General features: G+C 44.9%; 1 protein-coding gene across 1 annotated transcript in view; it reads left to right on the top strand.

Moving 5' to 3' along the window:
• HMCN1 (hemicentin 1) overlaps positions 1-21,029 on the top strand; it is a 162,819-nt gene that overhangs the window by 101,703 nt on the left and 40,087 nt on the right. The window contains 19 exon segments of the mRNA XM_032697092.1: positions 861-974; positions 3,355-3,441; positions 3,823-4,014; positions 4,734-4,907; positions 5,858-5,971; positions 7,420-7,565; positions 9,168-9,318; positions 10,033-10,236; positions 11,813-11,926; positions 12,802-12,989; positions 13,780-13,876; positions 16,862-17,023; positions 17,197-17,310; positions 17,412-17,614; positions 17,853-17,934; positions 18,066-18,197; positions 18,425-18,574; positions 19,969-20,128; positions 20,723-20,847. Of these exon segments, the coding sequence (XP_032552983.1) occupies positions 861-974; positions 3,355-3,441; positions 3,823-4,014; positions 4,734-4,907; positions 5,858-5,971; positions 7,420-7,565; positions 9,168-9,318; positions 10,033-10,236; positions 11,813-11,926; positions 12,802-12,989; positions 13,780-13,876; positions 16,862-17,023; positions 17,197-17,310; positions 17,412-17,614; positions 17,853-17,934; positions 18,066-18,197; positions 18,425-18,574; positions 19,969-20,128; positions 20,723-20,847 (2,709 nt within the window).

Below are 21,029 nucleotides of genomic sequence, written 5' to 3'. Positions count from 1 at the left end.
GCCTGGCAATTTCTTCCTTCCAAGTGCATGAGCAGGAGCATCAGTTCCTGGGCTCTGTGCCAGCAGTGACCCCTGGGGACATCCACAGGCAGGGATGCCCCTTTAGGATGTGGTGTATGGTGTGGGAATGCTAATGGCAGAGATGCTGGCCAGAAACTGGGAAAGGCTGCAGGCTGGCCACCACCTTTGTTTTCACACTCAAATGCTCCCTGAGGTTTGTTTTGCTGCTCCTCTGCCAAAAAAAGAAGGGAAGAGAGGTTACTGTGCCATGGCAAAGCAGGGATATTCCTGGTCCTTTGGTCAAACATGCTTGCAGATGTTATTCCTTTTAAACTAACATATCTGTGCAAAGGGGACCTGACAACTGCTCTGCCACAGTGTTAAAAGGAATCTGTTATTTTAAACCACTACATGTAAACCAGTTCTGTTATTACCTGTTATTATTATTGATGGCACAATTATTGCAAGTGCTAGAAGGGAGGAGTGGAATTTTGTTCCTCATTTATACATGTGAAAATATCTTTAGGGCATTTATAACATTAAGTGTTTATAAAAATAAATTTGTTTTTATATATAGACACGCCCCCCTCCTGATGAGGCCTTATTATTTGTCCTGTATATTCAGGTAGATTCTCAGTGTGTGGCCAAGCACTCAGGTGAATGACAATCCTGCTGGAACACTGGGTCCTGTCCCAGTTTCCTGGCCAGAAGTACAGGCACAGATGGTTCCCGGTGCAGACATCCCGGGGGTCTGTGGTCCGGGAATTCCGTGTGCGGGTGGTTGGGCGGGCTGGGAGGAGCGGGTGTTTTGCTCTGCAGGCTGTGGCAGGGCAGGGTGTGACCTGTGCTGTGTGTGCCAGGGGGCCGGACGCTGCGGCTGACGCACACGGGCGCGGCGGACGCGGGGCGCTACACGTGTGTGGTGACCAACGCTGCGGGGCGGCTCACCAAGGACTTCCACCTCGCTGTCCTGGGTGAGTACAGCACCGGCTCTGGCACAGCACAGCGGGGGGGTTGGGGCACTAAACAGGAGGTCTTTGCTGGTATTTAAAAAACATTAAGCCCGAACATACGTCCTTAAGGGAAAAAATAAGTGAATTTGATGCCATGGACAGAAAATTAGGTTGTAAAGAGAAGGTTCTTCTACACAGCGTCACAGAATCCCAGAAGGGCTCGGGTTGGAAGGGACATGAAACCCCATCCCATTCAAGCCCCTGCCATGGGCAGGGACACCTTCCACCAGCCCAGGTTGCTCCAAGGGAATCCAACCTGGCCTTGGACACTTACAGGGCAACCTGTGCCAGGGCCTCCCCACCCTCACGGGGAAGAATTCTTTCCCAGTGTCCCATCTAACCCTGTCCTGTGGCAGTGGGAAGCCATTCCCCCTTGTCCGGAGTCCCTCTCCAGCAATCTTTAGGGGAGTGCCCCTTTAGGCACTGGAAGGCACTCCAGGGTCACCCTGGATCTTTCTCTTCTCCAGGATCAACAATCCAAACTAATACAGTGCAAACCTTCAGTCAGTAGAGCCTTCAGTATGACAAAGGATAGAGACCAATGGGTTGGTCTCTAAATATGTCTGCTGACGTATTTAGGCTAGGAGTGGTCCAGCAGGCTCTTTAGAGGCTATTTGGAACCATTATTGTGCAATTTGGTGACATTGCTTAGTTTTAAAAACCACTATGTTTCCCAGAAAACACAGCTTTTTGTTTTAGTAACTGTTTGTCGTTTTTATCAGCAACTCTTAGGCCTGATGCAGGTTGTCTTACAGCATTTCTGTGTATCATTTTTCTTCTCCCTGAGGTGCTGAGCACCACCAGCCCCCCTTGCCTTCAGCTGACTCAGGCACAGTCAGCCTGTACATGATAACTCCCATTCATGTCAGTTCATGTTTATTTGATGAGCTCATGGAAGTGTAAGTGTGGTAGAATGGAAGAGATGGATAAACACTGGAGAGCATTCATTGTCTGACTGTTTTCTTTGGAGGGTTTTAGTAGCAGGGTGTTCTTGAGGGTTCTGGGAACCTCTGTTGCATAGGCTTTGTTTGCCTTGAAGAAAAATGCTCAGTGAAACTGATTTCAAGTGGAAAATTCCATTGTTCAGTCTTCTCTTCCCTCCCCCCAAAAATTCCTTTGTCTTTCTAGAGGAAGGTTACTGAAATGTGGGCTGATGGTGGCACAGAATCCTCACCACCTCACTGTCACTGGGAACTGTACAGGGACATGCCAGGGGTTCTCTGGTTCTCTGGATTGTTGGAGGAGGTGCAGCAGTTTGCAGGGAGAGCTTGGTGTAATAAGCACAATATTTGAAAAAGGTTCGGTGTGGCTTTGCTGTGTTTTTGAAATTCATATGTGTTGACATATTACTGTATTATTTTGGGACCAAAGCATGAGTTGCTGTGTTTGTTTATGAACAGTAACATCTGGCCCGACTTAAGTCCTTAACTTCAGGATTTTAAGTTATGTTTTGTCCCCATCTGTTTCCTTCACTCCAGTTTGAACCCTTCATAAGTATCAGCAATCTGGTGTAACATTATTTTTCTCTGTTGACAGTGAATTCTGCATATTCCCATAATTCTTATTTTTATAAAAGTTTGGCTTCCAACTAGATCACAGATATGGTGCTGAATGTATTTTAATTCTTCTCTCTTTAGGTCTTCTATCTATGAAAGTTTGCATTTTGTAGGGTTATTAAAGTATAAATCTGTCTCCTTAGTGTGGCATTCTTGTGAATAAACTTCCCAAAATCCCATGGAGACTGAGCTTGCTTTCTTCTAAGTCTCCTTTTCAGCCTGTTGTACTCCCTGCCTGCTTTGATTTGTAGTGCCACTTTCTTTTGGCCTCAGTCTACTGATGCCTCTGTTTAAAAGAAATAGCTGATCTCAGCTCTTCACCACCACACCTTAATAATCTGTCCTCCCCCATCCAAAAGCACATGTTGATCAGGATTACTTGGAAACATCATCCAGGTCAACCATACAGTAAGAGTTGCCTTGCCCAGAGTTGGGGTGGGATAGGTATTTTAAGGGTTTTATCTTCCATTTCCTTAGAGAAAGGTAGTTTGTACCACAGCAAGATGCCTTTAGACCTACATAGTTTGTTTATTCCTGCATGGAATTAGCTGTATTTGCATAAAACACAGGTGTGCCTTTACACAGCATCCACTTGTTGGGAATCTGTTGTATTGCTCTTTGTTTTTTATGACAATGATCGTACAACCAAACACAAACAGTGGTGAGTTTGTTTTCCACATCCTGGATTCTCAGGCTGGTCCCTCCTGCCAGGATCATCAGGCAGCCTGTTGTGTTTCAATGTTGTGAGTAACCCATGGTGCTGTTGTGTCCCTGCCTGTTTGCAGTGCCTCCAGGGATCGTGGGGGAAAACAAACTGGAGGATGTGAGAGTGAAAGAGAAGCACACAGTTACCCTGACGTGTGAAGTGACAGGTAAAAGAACACTCTATTACTTATCTTTGCTCATCAAACCCATGGTGTCCGTCACTTTTGGTGCTGAACATCATCTTCTTAATGGAATTTTCAGTTGAGTGGAATTTTTAAATCTCAGATTTAACCCTGGTGCTTAGAGCAGGACTAAGCACTCCTTGTAAAGGTTGCATAAAATGAAACCAAGAGGGTAGTTACTGTGGTATTTCTTCTCCAAAAGCCTGTGGAATTTCAGAGGAGGTTCAAAGTCTTCAGAATGCATGTTCCAAAGCATCTCCCCACAGGGTGTGTTTTAAAAGGGCACCTGAAACTGTATTTTTGTGTTTCTCAGAAATCTTGGCATATCCTGGAGGTTATATCTGCCGCTTTCTTTCCTGCCCTAAGGGAGCCCAGTGCCACAGATCAGCTGGCTGAAGGATGGGCAGCCTGTGCCTGAGGATGGGGAGCACAGGGCTCTGTCTGGGGGGCGTTTGCTGCAGATCTCCAACGCCCAGGTCAGCGACACCGGGCGATACACGTGTGTGGCATCCAACGCTGCCGGGGACAGGAGCAAAACCTACAACCTGAATGTGCTGGGTAAGGACCTGGGCTGGCTCCTGCCAGGAACAGCCATCTCAGGAGGAAAGATAATCCCACTGCAGTTGTGTAGTGCTTTACTGACAGCAATGTGCAAGTCACCTGTCCACAGTGACAATTGTATAGCTTAGGAACTGATAGTGGTTCAATAGAAACACCAGTGCTGCCCCTCAGACAGCACAGAGCTGGAAAATAGGGAACCATAACGGGATATCATCCCTGTGGAATGGGCAGGACAGCACATTGGCTTATTGTGAGTCAAGGAAGGAACATCTGAAGAGCCCTTCAGATTGTGATCTCTGCAAAAAAGCTGTAACCATCTGCAGTTCTCTTTGTTTTTTCCATGAGGGCTATTGCACAACCAAGAGCAAACAATGGCCAGTTTGTTTTCCATAGCCTGGATTCCCAGGCTCACCCCTCCTTCCAGGATCATCAAGCAGCAGCTCTGCCAGCTGCTCACAAGGAGTGGTGGCTGAATTCCTGGTGACTTGTGCTTGACAAAGGAATGGGGGGATGCACTGCACTGACTTGGAATCACTGCTGAGTCCAGGACAAAACATTAAAGCAGCTGAGTGTTGTCTGCCCCTGGGTTTCAGTGCTCCTTGTAGGAATGCCTCCCAGCTAGCTGAGGCTGCAGCCAGATTCCTCGACTGACCAGGGACCAGAAAATTGGCTGCTCAGAGAGGCCCTTCCTATGGTTAATGATTTGTTGTTCCTAGTGGCTCCAAGCATCGTGGGTGCAGACAGCCAAGGGAATGCAGAAAGTGTCACCATCATGCTCAACAGCCCCACCTCCCTGCTCTGTGAGGCTTATTCCTACCCTCCAGCTACCATCACCTGGCTGAAGGATGGGAATCCCTTAGAATCCAACAGAAATATCCGCATTCTGCCAGGTAAACTTCTTGTTGTTATTGAGAAATAGCATTACAGGTTATTCTTTTAGCGTTTTGGTTTTTGTTAGACTTCTGTGAAAAATCAGAGGATATATTTCTTTTAAGTGCAATGCACTGGCCCAGGTTGCCCAGAGAAGCTGTGGCTGCCTCATCCCTGGAAATGTCCAAGGCCAGGTTGGACGGGGCTTGGAGCAACCTGGGACAGTGGAAGGTGTCCCTGCCCATGGCAGGGGGTGGCACTGGGTGATTTTTAAGGTCCCTTCCCACTCAAATAATTTTGTGAATCTATGTTTGTACTTTTGTAGCACTTCCCATTCCAATATTTTTGGGTGCTTCACAATTAACTGATTATTTATTTGTATTTTATTTGTTCTCAGGTATTTATTCTTTTGTTCCATAAAGCCAAGTGATGGCAAAATTCATATGAGTTAATAATGAATATAAATAACTTGCAATTAAGTGTGGAAATTAGAGGGACAAAGATCTAAATGACAGCATTAGTAAATAGAACGAGGTGGCATTTTTCTAGGTGATTAATAGTTAGCCATTTTAAATTTGTGGAGTAACTCTTGCCTGGCACATCCATGGAGGTGCAGAACTGGAACAAGCGTCACCGGTAACTCTGGAGTAATGTAGATGAGCAAGTACTTCAGCCTTGTTAACTACAAGTGCTCAGAGGAAGAATGAACCCTGTCTAAATATCTTCAAGGAATTTTGTGTACAGAACTGTGTTAACAGATTTTCCAGGAATCTATAAATAACAGGAGCTGTGATCCACAGCACTTCCCTGAATGATGTACTCCTTTGGTACACATGGTGGTAAGCAGACAGGGTTTCCTGCTCATCTAAGGGCACAGTTTGGACAAAAGGGGTGAGAATATGCTGCAGAAAGTATTTCTATAATTGGGAAGCAGGAGGAGGTGCTATTAAAGCTTGGTGTCTCTTGGCAGGTGGGAGAACCCTGCAGATCCTGAGTGCCCAGGAGGACAGTGCTGGCACTTACACCTGTACAGCCAGCAACGAGGCTGGAGAGACCTCAAAGGACTATGAAGTGAAAGTCTACAGTATGGAAATACTTCCTTTTTTTTAATTTATTTTTTGTTTGTTTGTTTGTTTTTGTTGTTTTGTTTTGTTTTGTTTTCATTCTTCTGTTTCCCCCATTGCACTGTTCCTGTCCTGGTGAATACAAAGTTTTCTATTAGTGGCTTTGCTAAGCAAACATCTGCATTGGCCCGTGGCATTGCTGGAGGAGAGACACTAGAAAAGTTTGCTGTTGCATCCTTTGCAATGCTGCTGTTGGGCTAAAAGCCTTTGTACCACTCAGGGGGAGGAGATGGAAGGAACACTCAACTGCAGGTCCTTCTGGAATGCTTTTTTTGGTACTGATTTTCAGATCAGACCTGTGCAGCACAATGGGAGATGTGAGCAGAGAATCCCCTGAGCACAGAAACTGTTTTAGAAAGACAGTAGGGGAGGGGACCCATAACACCTATTGGGAAACTTTCTCGAGTAAGGTGAAACAGGAGGATACTATTTTTATATCCTTCCATAAAATTCCACATGCACAACAGCTTTCCCTTTCCAGGCGTCCTGTCAGCACATTGTCCTTTGAGCATCTGTGCCTAATACTCAATTTTAATGCTCAAAGTCTTCATTATGAGCTCAGTCAACCATGATTTTTACCTTTTTTTTTAATTTCCTAGTCTGAATTGGAGTTGGTTTGCTCCCTTACAGTAACCATCCTGTTATTTTAATTACACTAAGTCCCTATTAAGGCGCCATTGGATTTGGAATAATAAGAAGATGACAGAAGAGTTCATTACTGAAGCATAGCTATGTAGCAACGTAAAGCCCCCCAGCCCCAAGTGCCATTGCAACTGTCAGTTATTAGGGTTCTGTAAGCATTAGGGAGAGTTTAAAATTTCCAGTTGGGGAAAAAAAAAAAGAGTGGAAAATGCTTTGAAAGCATCCAAAATAATTTAAAAGATATTATGAGACCAGGCTGGGGGGCAGCTGAACAATTTTGAAATGTTCTGGTTTCCTTCTGATTCAGAAGGAAACAACATTTTGCAACACTGGGGTTTCAGTGGAGTGGAAATGTTGAGTTTTGACCAGCTACTTTGAGTGTGGACTTCAGTTCAAACATGTGTTTCTGGGAATATTAGTTTCCATTAAAATGCTTTTTAATGATTACAATAGCCTGAACTTTATGGCATTCAAGCCAGGCACATAATGAAGTGCTGTAGTTAGGTAAACTGTAGTCAGGTTTAAAAGTGTTGAACACGGTTTTATATATTCTTACATATAATAAATGTACTAAAAATGGTTGAAAATGCATACATATATATCTTTATATATAAAAATGAGAATTTGGCTGTGGGCAAGAGGCAGTTTATATAAGGGAACTTGCTTTCCCTGAGGTTATCATCCAGGCTTTGCCTTTGTCTGGTTAATTCTGAAATGCTGCAGCAGACAGTAAGTCAGGACAGTCTCTCCCTTTGTTTTTGTGCAGTTCCCCCCACCATTACCAGAGGGGATGTCTCAGGGACAGGGCTCTCCCCCAAGGAAGTGAAGATCAAAGTGAACCACAGCCTGACCCTGGAGTGTGAAGCTCAGGCTGTTCCTGCTGCTGCCATCAGCTGGTACAAGGATGGACAGGCCAGTCACAAACTTCCTTCCTTCCCAGGGGGATTTTGTGCAGACACAGTTTGTATTCCTTGTCTCTCTTAACCAGCAACTCACTGGCACTTCCCCCCTTCCTGCTGGCAGCATCACCCCTCACACATCTTGGGGTGTTTGCTGTGGGCCAGACCTCTGCCAATGCACATCCTTGCTTTTTTTTGGGTGCCTGGCAGTGCCCTGAGCCACCAGTGCTGGAGTTTCCAGGCCTTCCACTGGGCTGTGTTATAAAGAGGGAGGGCCCTGCCTGGCAGGAGCATCCCACATATTACCACAAGTCCCTTGGCTGTTGTGTAAAACCCCAAAGACCGTGTTACAGATGGTTCCCTCAAGTGCTGCCCTTGCAGAAGTTGCAGAGAACCTCCCCGTTGGTCCTGGCAGAGCTCACAAAGCCACAGGAGGGTGTGTCCCCTCGGTGAGGGCGAGGCGCGATTCCTGCCGCACACAGCGGTGTCCGAACGGAGCGGCACAGCTGGGGAGGGCAGGGCACAGGGCCCCACTCAAACACCTCATAAATAAAGAGAAAGAAATGGTGCAACTCCCGTAAGAGAGGAGAGATAATCTCTTGCTTTAGCTCTTCGTGGTAGGGTAATCATCATGGAATCAGCAATTCCTGGATTCACCGAGCACGTGGAAACAGCCTGGAGTCACAGGGAGACTGTGGGGACACCCTCGGGTTCATTCAAGCATGCACTGTAATTCTGGGATCTCCTGGGAGTACTGATTGGATTGCCAAGGAAAAATTACGTTGGAGGGGTTGAGAGGTCCCTAAAAGCAGTGGCTCTCCACAGGTGGCTGCCACTGGCACAGCAGCTGCTTCTCCTTAGGCTGCCCCGGCTGAATGGCTTTCACTCCCATCATGGACTGACTGAACTGTCCCCTGCAGGCTGAGAGTTCAGCTCCATAACCATGGAAATGTGGGATCCCAGAATGGTTTGGGTTGGAAGGGACCTTGAAGCTCATGCAGTTCCAACCCCTGCCCTGGGCAGGGACGCCTTCCACTAGCCCAGGTTGCTGATGCTGATGCATACCTGAGGTGTCCTGTTTTCAGCCCTGAGGCAGACAGGCTGTGTCAGTGCAGTCCCTGCTGTCCCATGTGATGTGTCTTCAGGGACAGTAGCATGCAGTGCTGTGTCTCTGTGCTGCTGCTCTGTCCTTTCATGTTCACACCGTGTCCCTGCTGGGCAGCAGGTCCAGTAGGGTGAGTCACATCCAGCTGTTCACCTCACAGAACACTGCTGGTTTTCCACATGTAGATCTCCCATCAGCTCATTGACCTGACCAGTGAGTTCAGGGGTTGGATCAGCCTGATTTAGTCCAATGTCAGGAGAGCCCTGGTGGGGATGGCATCACTCTTCTCAGCAGCATCTTGACTGGGGTTAGGAGTGATGTAAACCCCCATCCTTGAGCAGACCAGCCACCCCAGTCAGGGTGAAGATGCAGTTTCTGACAACCATGAAAAGAAAATTACCTCCAGGACCTTGGAGCTCGATCAAGTTTACTCATATTACTTCCACAAATATGGCTATTTCTAGTGTGTGTTTTACTAGGTATTAATTTTCATATAAAATTCCGTTACAGCCACTTAAGGCAGATGACCATGTCCTGATCCAGGCCAGTGGCCAAACTCTGCACATCAAGGAGGCCCAAGTGTCCGACACCGGGCGTTACACGTGTCTGGCCTCCAACATTGCTGGGGAGGATGAGCTGGAGTTTGATGTCAATATACAAGGTGACAAGAGAATCAAATTCTTCTGCTAACCTCCTTTTCTAATCTCCTGAGATGCTGGAATTTATAGTTTTATATCATTTACCCCTGTTTGGTCTAATCCAATACTTTTGTCTTTTCTGTGATTTTTATTTCATGTATATTTTGCTGATCTTTATACAGTATTTGATTATTCTTTTATATGTTGTGAAAAATCGAGCTTTTCAGAAGTCATTGGAATGACATAACAACTCTGGTCTTCCTCTAATGACAAGAAAAGATTTTTGTTTAACTCAAACTAAGACATCATGTTTTATTTCTTTCTACTGAGTAGTATTTAGAGGCCCCAGACATCAGCATTCCATTGGCCTACACACTCTGTGTGAATACAAGAAAACAATCATGAGTAATTTCTGAAAATTTAGACAAAATGAGAACTTGAGTGAAACCAGATACCTTATTGTTTAAGTGGTGGTGTTGATTGATGTCCTCTGGGTTTGGTAGCAGGTCTTCTTACACTGTTACTTATTAGTCTTCAGAAAATGCTCAGTAGATTGCTCAGTTGTTCATTCTGATGAGAAGAACTAGAATTTTCCTCGGTAACTTTTATTTTGGGGTGAAGAGTTGATTTAATACAGTTATTTTTTTTATTGCTTTTATTTAATGTTTCAATTCTTGACTTTAAAACTCACCATTTCTGCTGCAAAATGTGACCGTTTTTCTTCTCCTTTGTTGTAGTCCCTCCTAGTTTCCAAAAGCCTTACAGGGAATGGGAAGCTGGGAACACAGTGGATGGGGGAAGAGTTGGAGAAAGCAAAGATGTGATTGTGAACAACCCCCTCTCCCTGTACTGTGAGACCAACGCTGTCCCCCCTCCCGTGCTCACCTGGTACAAGGATGGCTCTGCCCTGAGCTCCAGTGACAAAGTGCTCATCCTGCCAGGTGGGTGTTCAAATGGCCCTCTCTGACCTGAGGCCACCAAGGTGAGCAGGGATGGGGCAGCTCTGCTGGGAGGAGAGCCTGGGGGAATTGGGATTGTCCAGTGTGGAAGAGAGAAGCTTCAGGGTGACCTGACTGTGGCCTTGCAGTGCCTGTAGGGGCTACAGGAAAGATGGAGAGAGACTGTTTGCAAGGGATAGAGGGACAGGACAAGGGGGAATGGATTCCCACTGCCACAGGGCAGGGTTAGATGGGACATTGGGAAGGAATCCTTCCCTGTGAGTGTGGGGAGGCCCTGGCACAGGTTGCCCAGAGAAGCTGTGGCTGCCCCTGGATCCCTGGAAGTGTCCAAGGCCAGGTTGGACGGGGCTTGGAGCAACCTGGGCTGGTGGAAGGTGTTCCACCCCCAGGGCAGGGGGTGGAACTGGATGGGCTTTAAGGTCCCTTCTGTCCCAAACCATTCTGGGATACTATGATGAAGAAATGGCCTTAGTGCTGGTATTTGTATAGTGATAACACACTTTTCCCTTTCAGAACATTCCTTTAATGTTCTTTTCAGACTTTGTTGGCTGGAAATGTTTCTCTCCAGTCCTTGGCCTTAAGCTGTTTCCTTTTATTTAAAAAAAGTAGTCACTAAAATGGTGTGAAGGTCACCATTTAACTTTTATAGAGAATCACAGAATCCCAGAGTGGTTTGGGTTGGAAGGGACCTGAAAGCTCATCTCATTCCACCCCCTGCCATGGACAGGGACACCTTCCACTGGACTAGCTTGCTCCAGATCCTATCCAATCTGGCCTGAAACACTTCCATGTGCTGAGAAATAAAATACAGCAATACCTTCTCTCTGATGTGTTCCTGATTTATTTCCTTATTAAATTTACTTTGACAAAATTGTAATTGGAGTAGAAAGGCCTTGTAACCAAGCAGTGAGGCATGGAAATCATGTTTCCAGCAGAAAAATGGCCATGAGCTCCTACTTAATGTCATGTGGGCAAGGGGAAGGGCTGCCTGTAGTCCTGGGAGTCTTGCTGTGCAGAGCTGCTTTGGGATGGGGGGTGTAAAGAAGGGCAGTGGTAAGAGGGTAATGCCTTCTTGTCCCCCTTGCTCATCTGTTGGGAGAGCAATGACAGCCACTCCCAGAACGTGTTCCTAAGATGTCCTCTCCTTCTGAAGTGATTTATGTGGCAATGCTTTAATGAGGGATAGAGTGAAAAGTACCTTTAAGCTTACAAGTGAATCTTTTGGAACAGAATATTCTGTGCTTATATTTCCTTTTGCCTATTCTGTGCCGTCTAACTGACAAATATTTCTCTTCTTGATGGAAGAATAATGCCTGGCTGCAAATTGCTGCAGAATGTTACTCCTTTCTATGGAATTAATTGCTCTTTTCTAACATTTCACTATGAACATGGCTCAATTCCAAGGATCTGCCAGTAGAAAAAAGTAGCTGCGAAATAAAAGCCTTTAGTTACTTTTAATTCAGAACAAATGCTTGACCATTCATAAATTTGCTGGCTCATGTCTCTGGTGGGCCGTGGTGTGGGAATGATGGAGTTCCCTGGTGTGTGTTGCTTGCAGGAGGCCGAGTGCTGCAGATCCCGCGGGCCCAGCCCGGTGACACCGGGACGTACACGTGTGTGGCGGAGAACGAGGCCGGGCAGGACTCCATCCACTACCACGTCCACGTGCTCTGTGAGCTCCCCTGCTTCCCCTTCTCCTCCTAGTGGCAAAAAAGAGTTCTCTGCTCACTAAGGGAGCGTTGTAGGCCAGGTTTCCTTCACGTTTTTAACGTCTGTGTATTTGTAAACTATTGAATCGACAAGTTTAGGGTGCTGGAGTTGTAGAACTACACAGAATTGTGTGAAAATGTTGTTAGCTCAAAATGTTTCTAGGTTGTTATTATTATAGGTACTCCATTGTTACCCCTCTCACCCTTCACCAGAAAGAAAAGTGTAGGTAGAAATCCAGGTTTTATCTTGGTATCTCTTGTTCCTTCTCCATCTTCCCATTGAAAACTCTGACCAAGGCTTTCCTCTCTATTTTGGTCATCATTTTCTAAAATACCTGCAGAACTCCCAAAGGCTGAAGGGAATTGAGGGTTCAGATCAAAGAATGCCTGCACAACTGTGTCGACCATCTGCTCTGTCCATTGATGCACTCAAGGTTTTGGCCTTGGGAAACATATTTCTTTACCTCCATTGCTGTGTATGCCACTGAAAATATGGATTTATTGTTGTGAAGGGGTTATACCTCGGAAATCAACTTTTATTTTGATAGCAAAGAGCATGATGGGCTAACTGGAAAATGAGTTTTCATCTCTATTTCTTCCTGGCTGCTGTGAATAAATGTAGTTGTGCTGCAGTCCTTTGAGTTATACTGAGTTGTTCCAGCTGAACTACTCCTGGGGTGTTTTTATCTTTCACTGGATTCACTGGAGATTTCTCTTCTTCCTTCTGGAGATTTCTCTTCTTCCTTCTGGAGATTTCTCTTCTTCCTTCTGAAAACCCAGTCTGATTTAAGAAGCACTCCTGAGAGGTGCTGAGTGACTGTGTTCTGTCTGTCTGCAGCTCCCCCGTCCATCAGTGGAGCCGAGGGTGACCTGCCTGAGGAGGTGACTGTGCTCGTGAGCAGGGTGGCAGTGATGGACTGTGTTCCCAGTGGGAGCCCCTCTCCAAGCATCACCTGGCAGAAGGATGGCCAGCTCCTGCCAGAAGATGACAAACACACCTTTTTGTCTAGTGGAAGGAGGTTACAGGTAGCTTGTAGTGCAAAACTGATTTTTTGGCTTCACAAACACAAGCCAAACTGCCCATAAACACAGATCTGTTTGGTTTTGCTGAGTGTGCAGTCCTTGCTTTCTCCTGCACGGTGTTGCAAACATAAGGAATTTTTGTCCCTTCTTCCTCTCCCTCAGGTGCTGCTTCTCATTCCCGTGGGGTTCTCTTAGACTCAGCTGTTTTGTGGGGTCATGCTGTGAGCCAGTCATTGAAATCACTTGGTTTAAAATAATATTGACTTTTGTGGAGAAAATAGTGTATTCTGAACAACTTTCCCTTTCTGTCGATAAATTGGGTGAAACTATCTGTTGTTGGGTACCTGTCGGAGGCCTTGGTCCTTGAGGGGGAAGAAAGACACGTGACACACACACACTAGGATGAAGAGACACACACTAGGATGAGGAGCCAGAGAGATGTCTGCCTGCCCAGCGCAGTAGGCAGCTTTTTATTAAGCTCTCCCACTTCCACTTTCCCACACACACAACACATATTCCCACAAAAACACCGAGGAATGCCCGCACCTTCACTCAGCCACGCAGCTCAAGGCTGTGTCCATGGGAACTATCTTATTAGCTCCACTGCTCCCATGGAAAACAGCCCAACACTTTATAACATTCCAAAACCCTCAAACTTCAGTTGTGGGGCTGTGACTTCACCCCACAACTATCAAAATAATTAGAGAGCTGGTCTTAATCCTTCCCGTTTGATTCTTTGATAGTGTTGTCTATATGTTAGTTCCACAGCCATATGTTCTCTTTTTTTCCTTAGATTTTGAATTCCCAAATAACAGATACTGGCAGGTACATCTGCATTGCAGAAAACATAGCTGGAAGTGCCAAGAAGTATTTTAATCTTAACGTTCATGGTAAGTACAATAATCTATAATTTTCTGTCTTCTGTCAAATACTAGTTCAGCTTGGTGTGTGAGTTTTGGAGTGCTCAGGCACACCCTTGGCTTTATGTCAGGAAATCATCTTACTGGGTGTGATGGGCATTCTGACACACCAGAAATCAAGGATCAGTTTAAAGTACCTTGGCAACACGTGGCTCTTGATACCACATGGCTTTGGGTCCTTAGAGGCATTCCAGAAAGGTGGGAATTGTTTTTGAGGGAGCCTGGTGTAGTGGCTGTGTCTGCTCACCCTGTGGGGGTTGCTGAGCTCTGACATCACGAATTACAAGCAAGTTGAATTATAGTCTGTTTTGATGTGTTCATAAAATTAATTTTCCAAGGAAATTAATGGTTAGAAAGCATTAAATGAAGATACACAGCGTTGTAAAAGGTTGCTTTTTAGAAATGTGCCCTTTGAGTTCCTTTCTGTTCTCTGTTTTTGGTTTTGTTGTGGAGTTAAAATAAATTTTGACCTTAAGCACCAGAAGTCTAAAACAAATGCAATCAAGAAATTAGGGCATTTTTCATAAAAAAAATAATACCTCCACCACCTTCCCTTCCCTCTCCTGGTAGCTTCAGAAAACCAGGACATCTCTAATTAACATTTCAGAGTAAACCCAACCTTCCCCTTTTATTTCTGCCCATTCTCCATCCCCCACGTTGGGCTTTCCATCCTGAACTGCAGAACAGAGGAGCATTATTCCCACCAATTCCTGTGCACCATTCCATGGTTAAACCTCCCAGGGAATACTGGCAGCTCCATCCCTATTTGCTCTCACAGTATGATTTGCACACTTGTATCCCAGCCTTCTCCATGGGATTGGTGTCCTTTGTCACTCCCTGCCACTGGCTGAGCCTCTTGGTCCAGTCTGGAGAGAAAACAAGGGCTGTGTCCTCTCTCTCACTGCAGTGCAGGACCAGCATCCCAGGAACGGGAGGATTCAGGTTATTTCATGCACAGTAATTCCCCTTTTCCTCATTTGCATACAGCAAATTTACGTCCTGAATGGCACAGATTTATAGCCCTTTTTTCTATTCAGTGATACAATTAGCCAAAAATGGTGTTGTCATGGGAAGAATTTGCCCTGGAGTCATTCTTTGAGAAGTTACTTTCTTTCAGTGGTGTCTGTCCAAATTTTCTGATGTGTGACTTTTGTATTGAAATCAAAATATTTCCCTTTTCTTGACATATGTGTTTTAATTTAATCTTCTTGTCTTTAAAATATTTGTTTAGAGTGACAGTAGTCTAATCTTCTTCTCTTAAAAGAAATATTTGCCTGAAGCTTCAATTCTAACTCAACAGTATTACCAATTTAGGTCTATTATTCTTAATACAGTTTAATTTGAAAAATTAGAGTGTAGTTGTTCAGGAAAGGACCACACAGGGTGAAGCACTGAGGGAAATCACTAAGCACCATGATCTGTGTCTTGTCAGTGTCAAAAAAAAAGGCTTATTTCCAGCATTTTTTTGTGTTTCTAATGGAACCGCTTTCATAAATTTCAATAAAATACTAAAGATGGTGTTCTTTAAGAGGTTGGAAAAATCACTTCTGATCTCCAAGGTGAGTGATAAAACTAATAGAAAACCTTTTAAAACATTGAAAATAAGCACCCAGTTTTAAAGTCTCAACCTCTAACCTTAATATAGAATAAGTTGGTAATTTGCCTCCAGAGTGCTATAATTGAGCCCATTACTGCATCTGTGGGCACATAGAGATAAATCTGCACATGCAGATTATTTGTGGGGGCTTTTTGCTGAAGAAATCGAAATCACCCACTTTTTAAGTAAGTTACATTCAAGACAGCTGAAATTTGGCCCTGTATATTGAATTACCCGCTGCCAAGAATCACATCTGTGGCAAAGGAACTGTAAAAGTAAATAAATATAAATAACTATGAAATGTCATCAGATCAGAATTCTCCACTTAGTCTAGTGAACCATTTTATACTCTTTATCAGAGAAATATCCTTCAGTTATTCCAAGCTGAAAAATATGGACTGAATTCCCCCATTTACATGGACTCCTTGTTTCTCCAGTGCCCAGAGGAGCCATAAACTTGCCTTAATGACTGGTTTGTGTCACTCAAGTGACAGCAAACAGCTGGAGAATTTCGGGTGGAGATGGGCCAAAATACTTCAACGTTTCTGTCTTTGAAGAAGAGGATTCCATGTGTTCTTTGGAATGATTTTTCCACCCTATAGAGCCAAAAACATGCTTTTGCTTTCCTCTTAAGTGTTTTATATATCCCCACTGCAAAAACATGGCAACTAAACCTTGGGCGTTATTAAAAGGAAGAGATTTACAGTTATTTCGTTTTAAGTCATTCTTGTAGAAAGGTCACATGTCAAAATGTTCTTGACTTAAAAGTACTGGGACTTGTGAGCTTAAAAAGTGTACCCCTTGGAGCAGTGGTGCAGGCCAGGATTCTAAAAGTGCTTAGCTCACTGTTAAACAACAGGTTTGTGTGGTTACAGAACAACCCTGAACTGAGGCAGGAGGAATCATTTTGGGTTCTCTATCGTGAGAAAATGGACTACTTCAGGAAGAATAGGAGCAATAAGGATTCAGGAAGGAGTGATAGTCACCCTACACATCCTGCCAAGGTGAATCTGATCTGTGCTGCCTCATACAGCAAGTGTTGGAAAATTGAGAGGGCATGAGTCAGGACCTTGTGGAGGCTCATTAGCCTTCCCAAATCTCAAGCACAGAAGGACTGCAAAATAAATAATTGACATTTTTATGAATTACAGGAGCTGGAATGACCATTAGATTGATTTCAGTCATATTTCCAGCTGCATCCAAAAAACAGTGGATCCATTCATGGGATGTGAGAGATTTTTGTGACTTTTTCCTCTGGTGAAACCCATCAATGCAGCTTTATTTTAGGAAACCAGGATCTGGTGGAATATCCTTTGCTGATGCAGTGTAAACCTATTAATGTGTGTTTCTCTCCACAGTTCCTCCAAGTGTTGTTGGTTCTAACCCTGAGAATTTGACTGTGGTGGTGAATAATTTCATCTCTCTGACTTGTGAGGTCACGGGCTTTCCACCTCCTGATCTCAACTGGCTCAAGAATGGAAAACCTCTCAGTTCAAATTCCAACACTTTCATTGTGCCTGGTGAGGAATCTCAGCTATTTCTACAGCCTTTGGGCTCAACTTCTGTGTGGTTTGTCTTGATAAGGCCCATGGCCACTAGTTATAAAGCCTGTTGGACCTGCAGTTTTAAAATAGCATTTGGGATTAACACAATCCCCATGGGATAAATCTGCAGCCTTCCCTCTTTGCTTCAGGTGCTCGGACGCTGCAGATCCCCCGAGCCAGGCTACCAGATGATGGGGAATATACTTGCATTGCCAGGAACCAAGCTGGGGAAAGCCAGAAGAAGAGTTTCCTAACTGTCCTTGGTTTGTTTTTTGCTGTTTTCTGGAATAATACCTATTGCTTGGAAAACACAGGGTTGTTTCAACAAAACAAAGGCAGAAGTAACTCTGAGCTTCTCCTGCAGTGCCCCCAAGCATCAAGGACCACAGTGGAGCCTCCCTGACAGTGCTGAACGTGCGGGTGGGCACCCCGGTGACGCTGGACTGCGAGTCCAATGCCATCCCACCCCCGGTCATCACCTGGTACAAGAACAGGCTCAGCATTTCCGAGTCTGCCCACGTGGAGATCTTGGCAGATGGGCAAACGTTGCGCATCAAGGGTGCAGAGGTAGGCCAGGCCGTGGGGAGGCTGCATCTGCCACTGCTCTGCTACTGTTAGGCAATTATTTTCATCTGTGTTGGTATATTTTACTTGCTGTCGGTAGGAGATGTGTTTGCTGGAGGCCTTTCTTGCTGTGAAAAGGACCTTGAGTTGGCAGAAGCACAGGAGGGTGTTCGTGTCTCTAAACTGTAGGATTAAAATCAGACTCCATAATGATTTCTTTTTGAATATATTTTAATTTTAGGTTTCTGACACAGGCCAATACACGTGCAGAGCCATAAATATTGCGGGGCGAGATGATAAAAATTTCCATCTTAATGTTTATGGTGAGCACTCTCTGCATTATCTACAATAGTTAGTATCAAACCATAGACTTTGTAGATTAGACAATTCAGAACCAGTTTACAAAATGTATTTGTTAACCAAACCATTTTTCTTGCTTCTGTTCAATACCTAGTGCCTCCAAGTATCGAAGGCCCTGAACAAGAGTTGGTCAGTGAATCCATCAGTAATCCTGTCACCTTTGTGTGTGATGCCACTGGAATTCCTCCACCAACATTAGTGTGGCTTAAAAATGGAAAACCAATAGGTAAAACGTTCTCTTCATGCTTTTCACTCCTTGTTTTCCCCTCTTTGAGGCACCACTGTGCTATTTGCTGTCTGTTGGTTGTTTCTTCTTCATCTGTCTCTACACAGACTGTCCTGGTAACTGATTGCAATCTTTGTTTGGAAATTTTGAGGAAAGAATTTCTCCCAAAAGAGATGTTTGCTCCCCGTGGCCTGGTTTGCAATGATGACTTGTTTACATATTTTCAGAAAACTCGGATTCCCTTGACGTTCACATTTTGTCTGGTGGAAGCAAACTTCAGATCGCTCACTCCCAGCTCCTGGACAGTGGGACCTACACATGTATTGCCTCCAATGTGGAGGGAGAAGCTCAGAAAACCTATGTGCTTTCCATCCAAGGTGAGGGATGAGGATTCAGTGAGCAGAACTGGTCAAAAATTCAGTGAGTGTGACACTGTATCTCTGCCAGAAGCACCGAGATAACATGAACATGTAGGAAAGTGGAGAATTCAGACCATTATTTTTATGATCTGTTACTGGGGGGGAAATGGTTAGAGGGTTGTACTGCTAGAAATTTGCATGGAAAAGAATATTCTTAACCTCTGATTGTGGAACTTGAATGCAGTCATGCAGGCTGTGTGTGTTTGCTCCTGGTCACATCCTTCCTCCTGTGGAGCACCCGAGCAGCTTTGGAGGATTCTAGAGCACCACACACAGGTGGCTTCAGGAGCTGTGATACCCTGTTGCCTTTCTTGCCAGAGCAAATGGGAGGAGTTAGCAAAGACATACTGGCAGAATTCCCTTAGGAATACCTTTTGGCTCCCCCCAGCTCCAATAACAATGGAATTGCCTCCACACCCAAAATGGTGGACAGGCGGCTCCCCCTCAGTGCCACACACAAAATGGCTGCCGCCCCTTCCTGCCTTTTAAGGCCACGCCTCCTCACCACCTTTTAGGGTCAGGCCACGCCCCATTGGCTCCACCCCTCTCACCCCCTCATAACCCCCAAGCTGTGGAATGGGCTCAAAACGGCCCAAAGTTGGCCCCAAACGGCAATTTGCCCTCAAGTTTCTCTTTTTGACCTCTTTCCCCCTTAATTCCAGTTTTTTAAATCCATTTCTTGTGTTTTTTACCCCAGTTTCCTTTCTTGTAAAGATAAAATGGGTTAAAAATAAGGGGGGAAAAGTAACAAATAGTTAAAAAAGGGGAATAAAGAGGTCTGTGGGGGTCATGTAGGTCTGAGGGGGCTCCTGTGGTGTTTGGAGTCACCTGTGAGCCTATGGGGCGGTCCCAGGGCTGGGTTTTCCTCTGTTCCTAATGACTCATCCCCATTAGTTGTGCCTCTGCGTGTCAGGTTTTCCCCAAGGCTAGGAATTGAATATGAAGCTGTAAATGTGACTGAAATTGTTTGAAATGCTCAAAATGTACCAGAAAACAGGCTAGAAATGGCTGTGGTTGGGATGGAATAATCGCATGGCTGTTAACAGGACTATGATGGTCTTGATCATAGAATCCCAGAACGGTTTGGGTTTGAAGGGACCTGAAAGCCCATCTCATCCCACTCCCTGCCATGGGCAGGGACACCTTCCACTAGCCCAGGTTGCTCCAAGCCCTGTCAATCCTTCCAGGGATGGGGCAGCCACAGGTTCTCTGGGCAACCTGTGCCAGAGCCCAGAACCTGTTCCGGGTGCTGCACTAAATGCTGACACTCCTGAGCTACTGCAGTGGGACTGTTTCTAGTTCAGGTTATGTTTCTGCTGCTGAATCCTCTTCCCTCCATTGTGCTTTTCCAGTTCCTCCCAACATTATTGGCTCTGAGATGCCGAGTGAGGTCAGTGTCCTGCTGGGAGAGAGCATCCAGCTGGTCTGCAGTGCCCAGGGAGTGCCCACACCTGACCTGCAATGGCTTAAGGATGGAAAAACAGTTGCCAGTGATGATTTACAAAGAATAAGGCAAGCAAAAATAAGTAGACACTGCATTCTCTTCTATAATTTCAAGGCTCAGAGGGGGAATAAAAGAGGGCCCTATGAAGGGAGTGTGAGGAAGGCCAGAGTTGGAGCTTAGCCAAGTTAAGAACATCATCTCCCTCTTTAAATTCTATAAATCTTGTATATTTTTTTACTACTTTGATTTTTTCTTTTTATTTTTTTAACAGAGATAAGTATATGATATTTATTTCTTTCTCAGTTAATAAATTCCATTAAAGTTCATCAGCTTCCTGAAGGTTTATTAAGGTCAATAAGTTCCATTAAGTTCCTTTGGAGGAGAAAAATCTGAGGCATGGAAACATTTTACTTGATGCTTTTCATTATGGGTCCTTCAAAAGCCTGGCTGGAACTGAATCCGAAAACAAAGTTAAACAGATCATCTCTAGGAAAAAATTCCTAGCCTATCTCTAACACTAATATTTTGCAAAACACAATGGTTCTCTCACCAAACTCCCAGGAGGATAGAGGTAGTTATTTAACTGTCCAAAACAGACTGTTTATTAGCCAGGTCAGAGGAATACTAAACAAACTCACTGTGCTTTGTGATGCTCCTTGCAGAGTGACTCCAGATGGCAGCACATTAAACATTTCCAGAGCTCTCAGTTCGGACACAGGGAAATACACTTGTGTAGCTACAAACCCTGCGGGAGAGGAGGACAGGATCTTCAACTTGAATGTCTATGGTGAGTTCTCCCAGATGTGAAACCAAAATCTGTGCATAATCTCGTCTTTGTACACAGTCCCAAGGGAGAGCCCAGAAAGGAATGTCTGTCTGCAGTGGAATACTAAATACACGTGTTTCCAATTGCATGTACTGTAGATATCACAGTATATTCAACAGGATGTTCTGTCAGTGACAAAAGCA

This window comes from Chiroxiphia lanceolata, chromosome 9, assembly GCF_009829145.1.
Source record: "Chiroxiphia lanceolata isolate bChiLan1 chromosome 9, bChiLan1.pri, whole genome shotgun sequence".
NCBI classification, from domain to species: Eukaryota; Metazoa; Chordata; class Aves; order Passeriformes; family Pipridae; genus Chiroxiphia; species Chiroxiphia lanceolata.
This window is presented reverse-complemented; position numbering and strand designations above follow the sequence as displayed.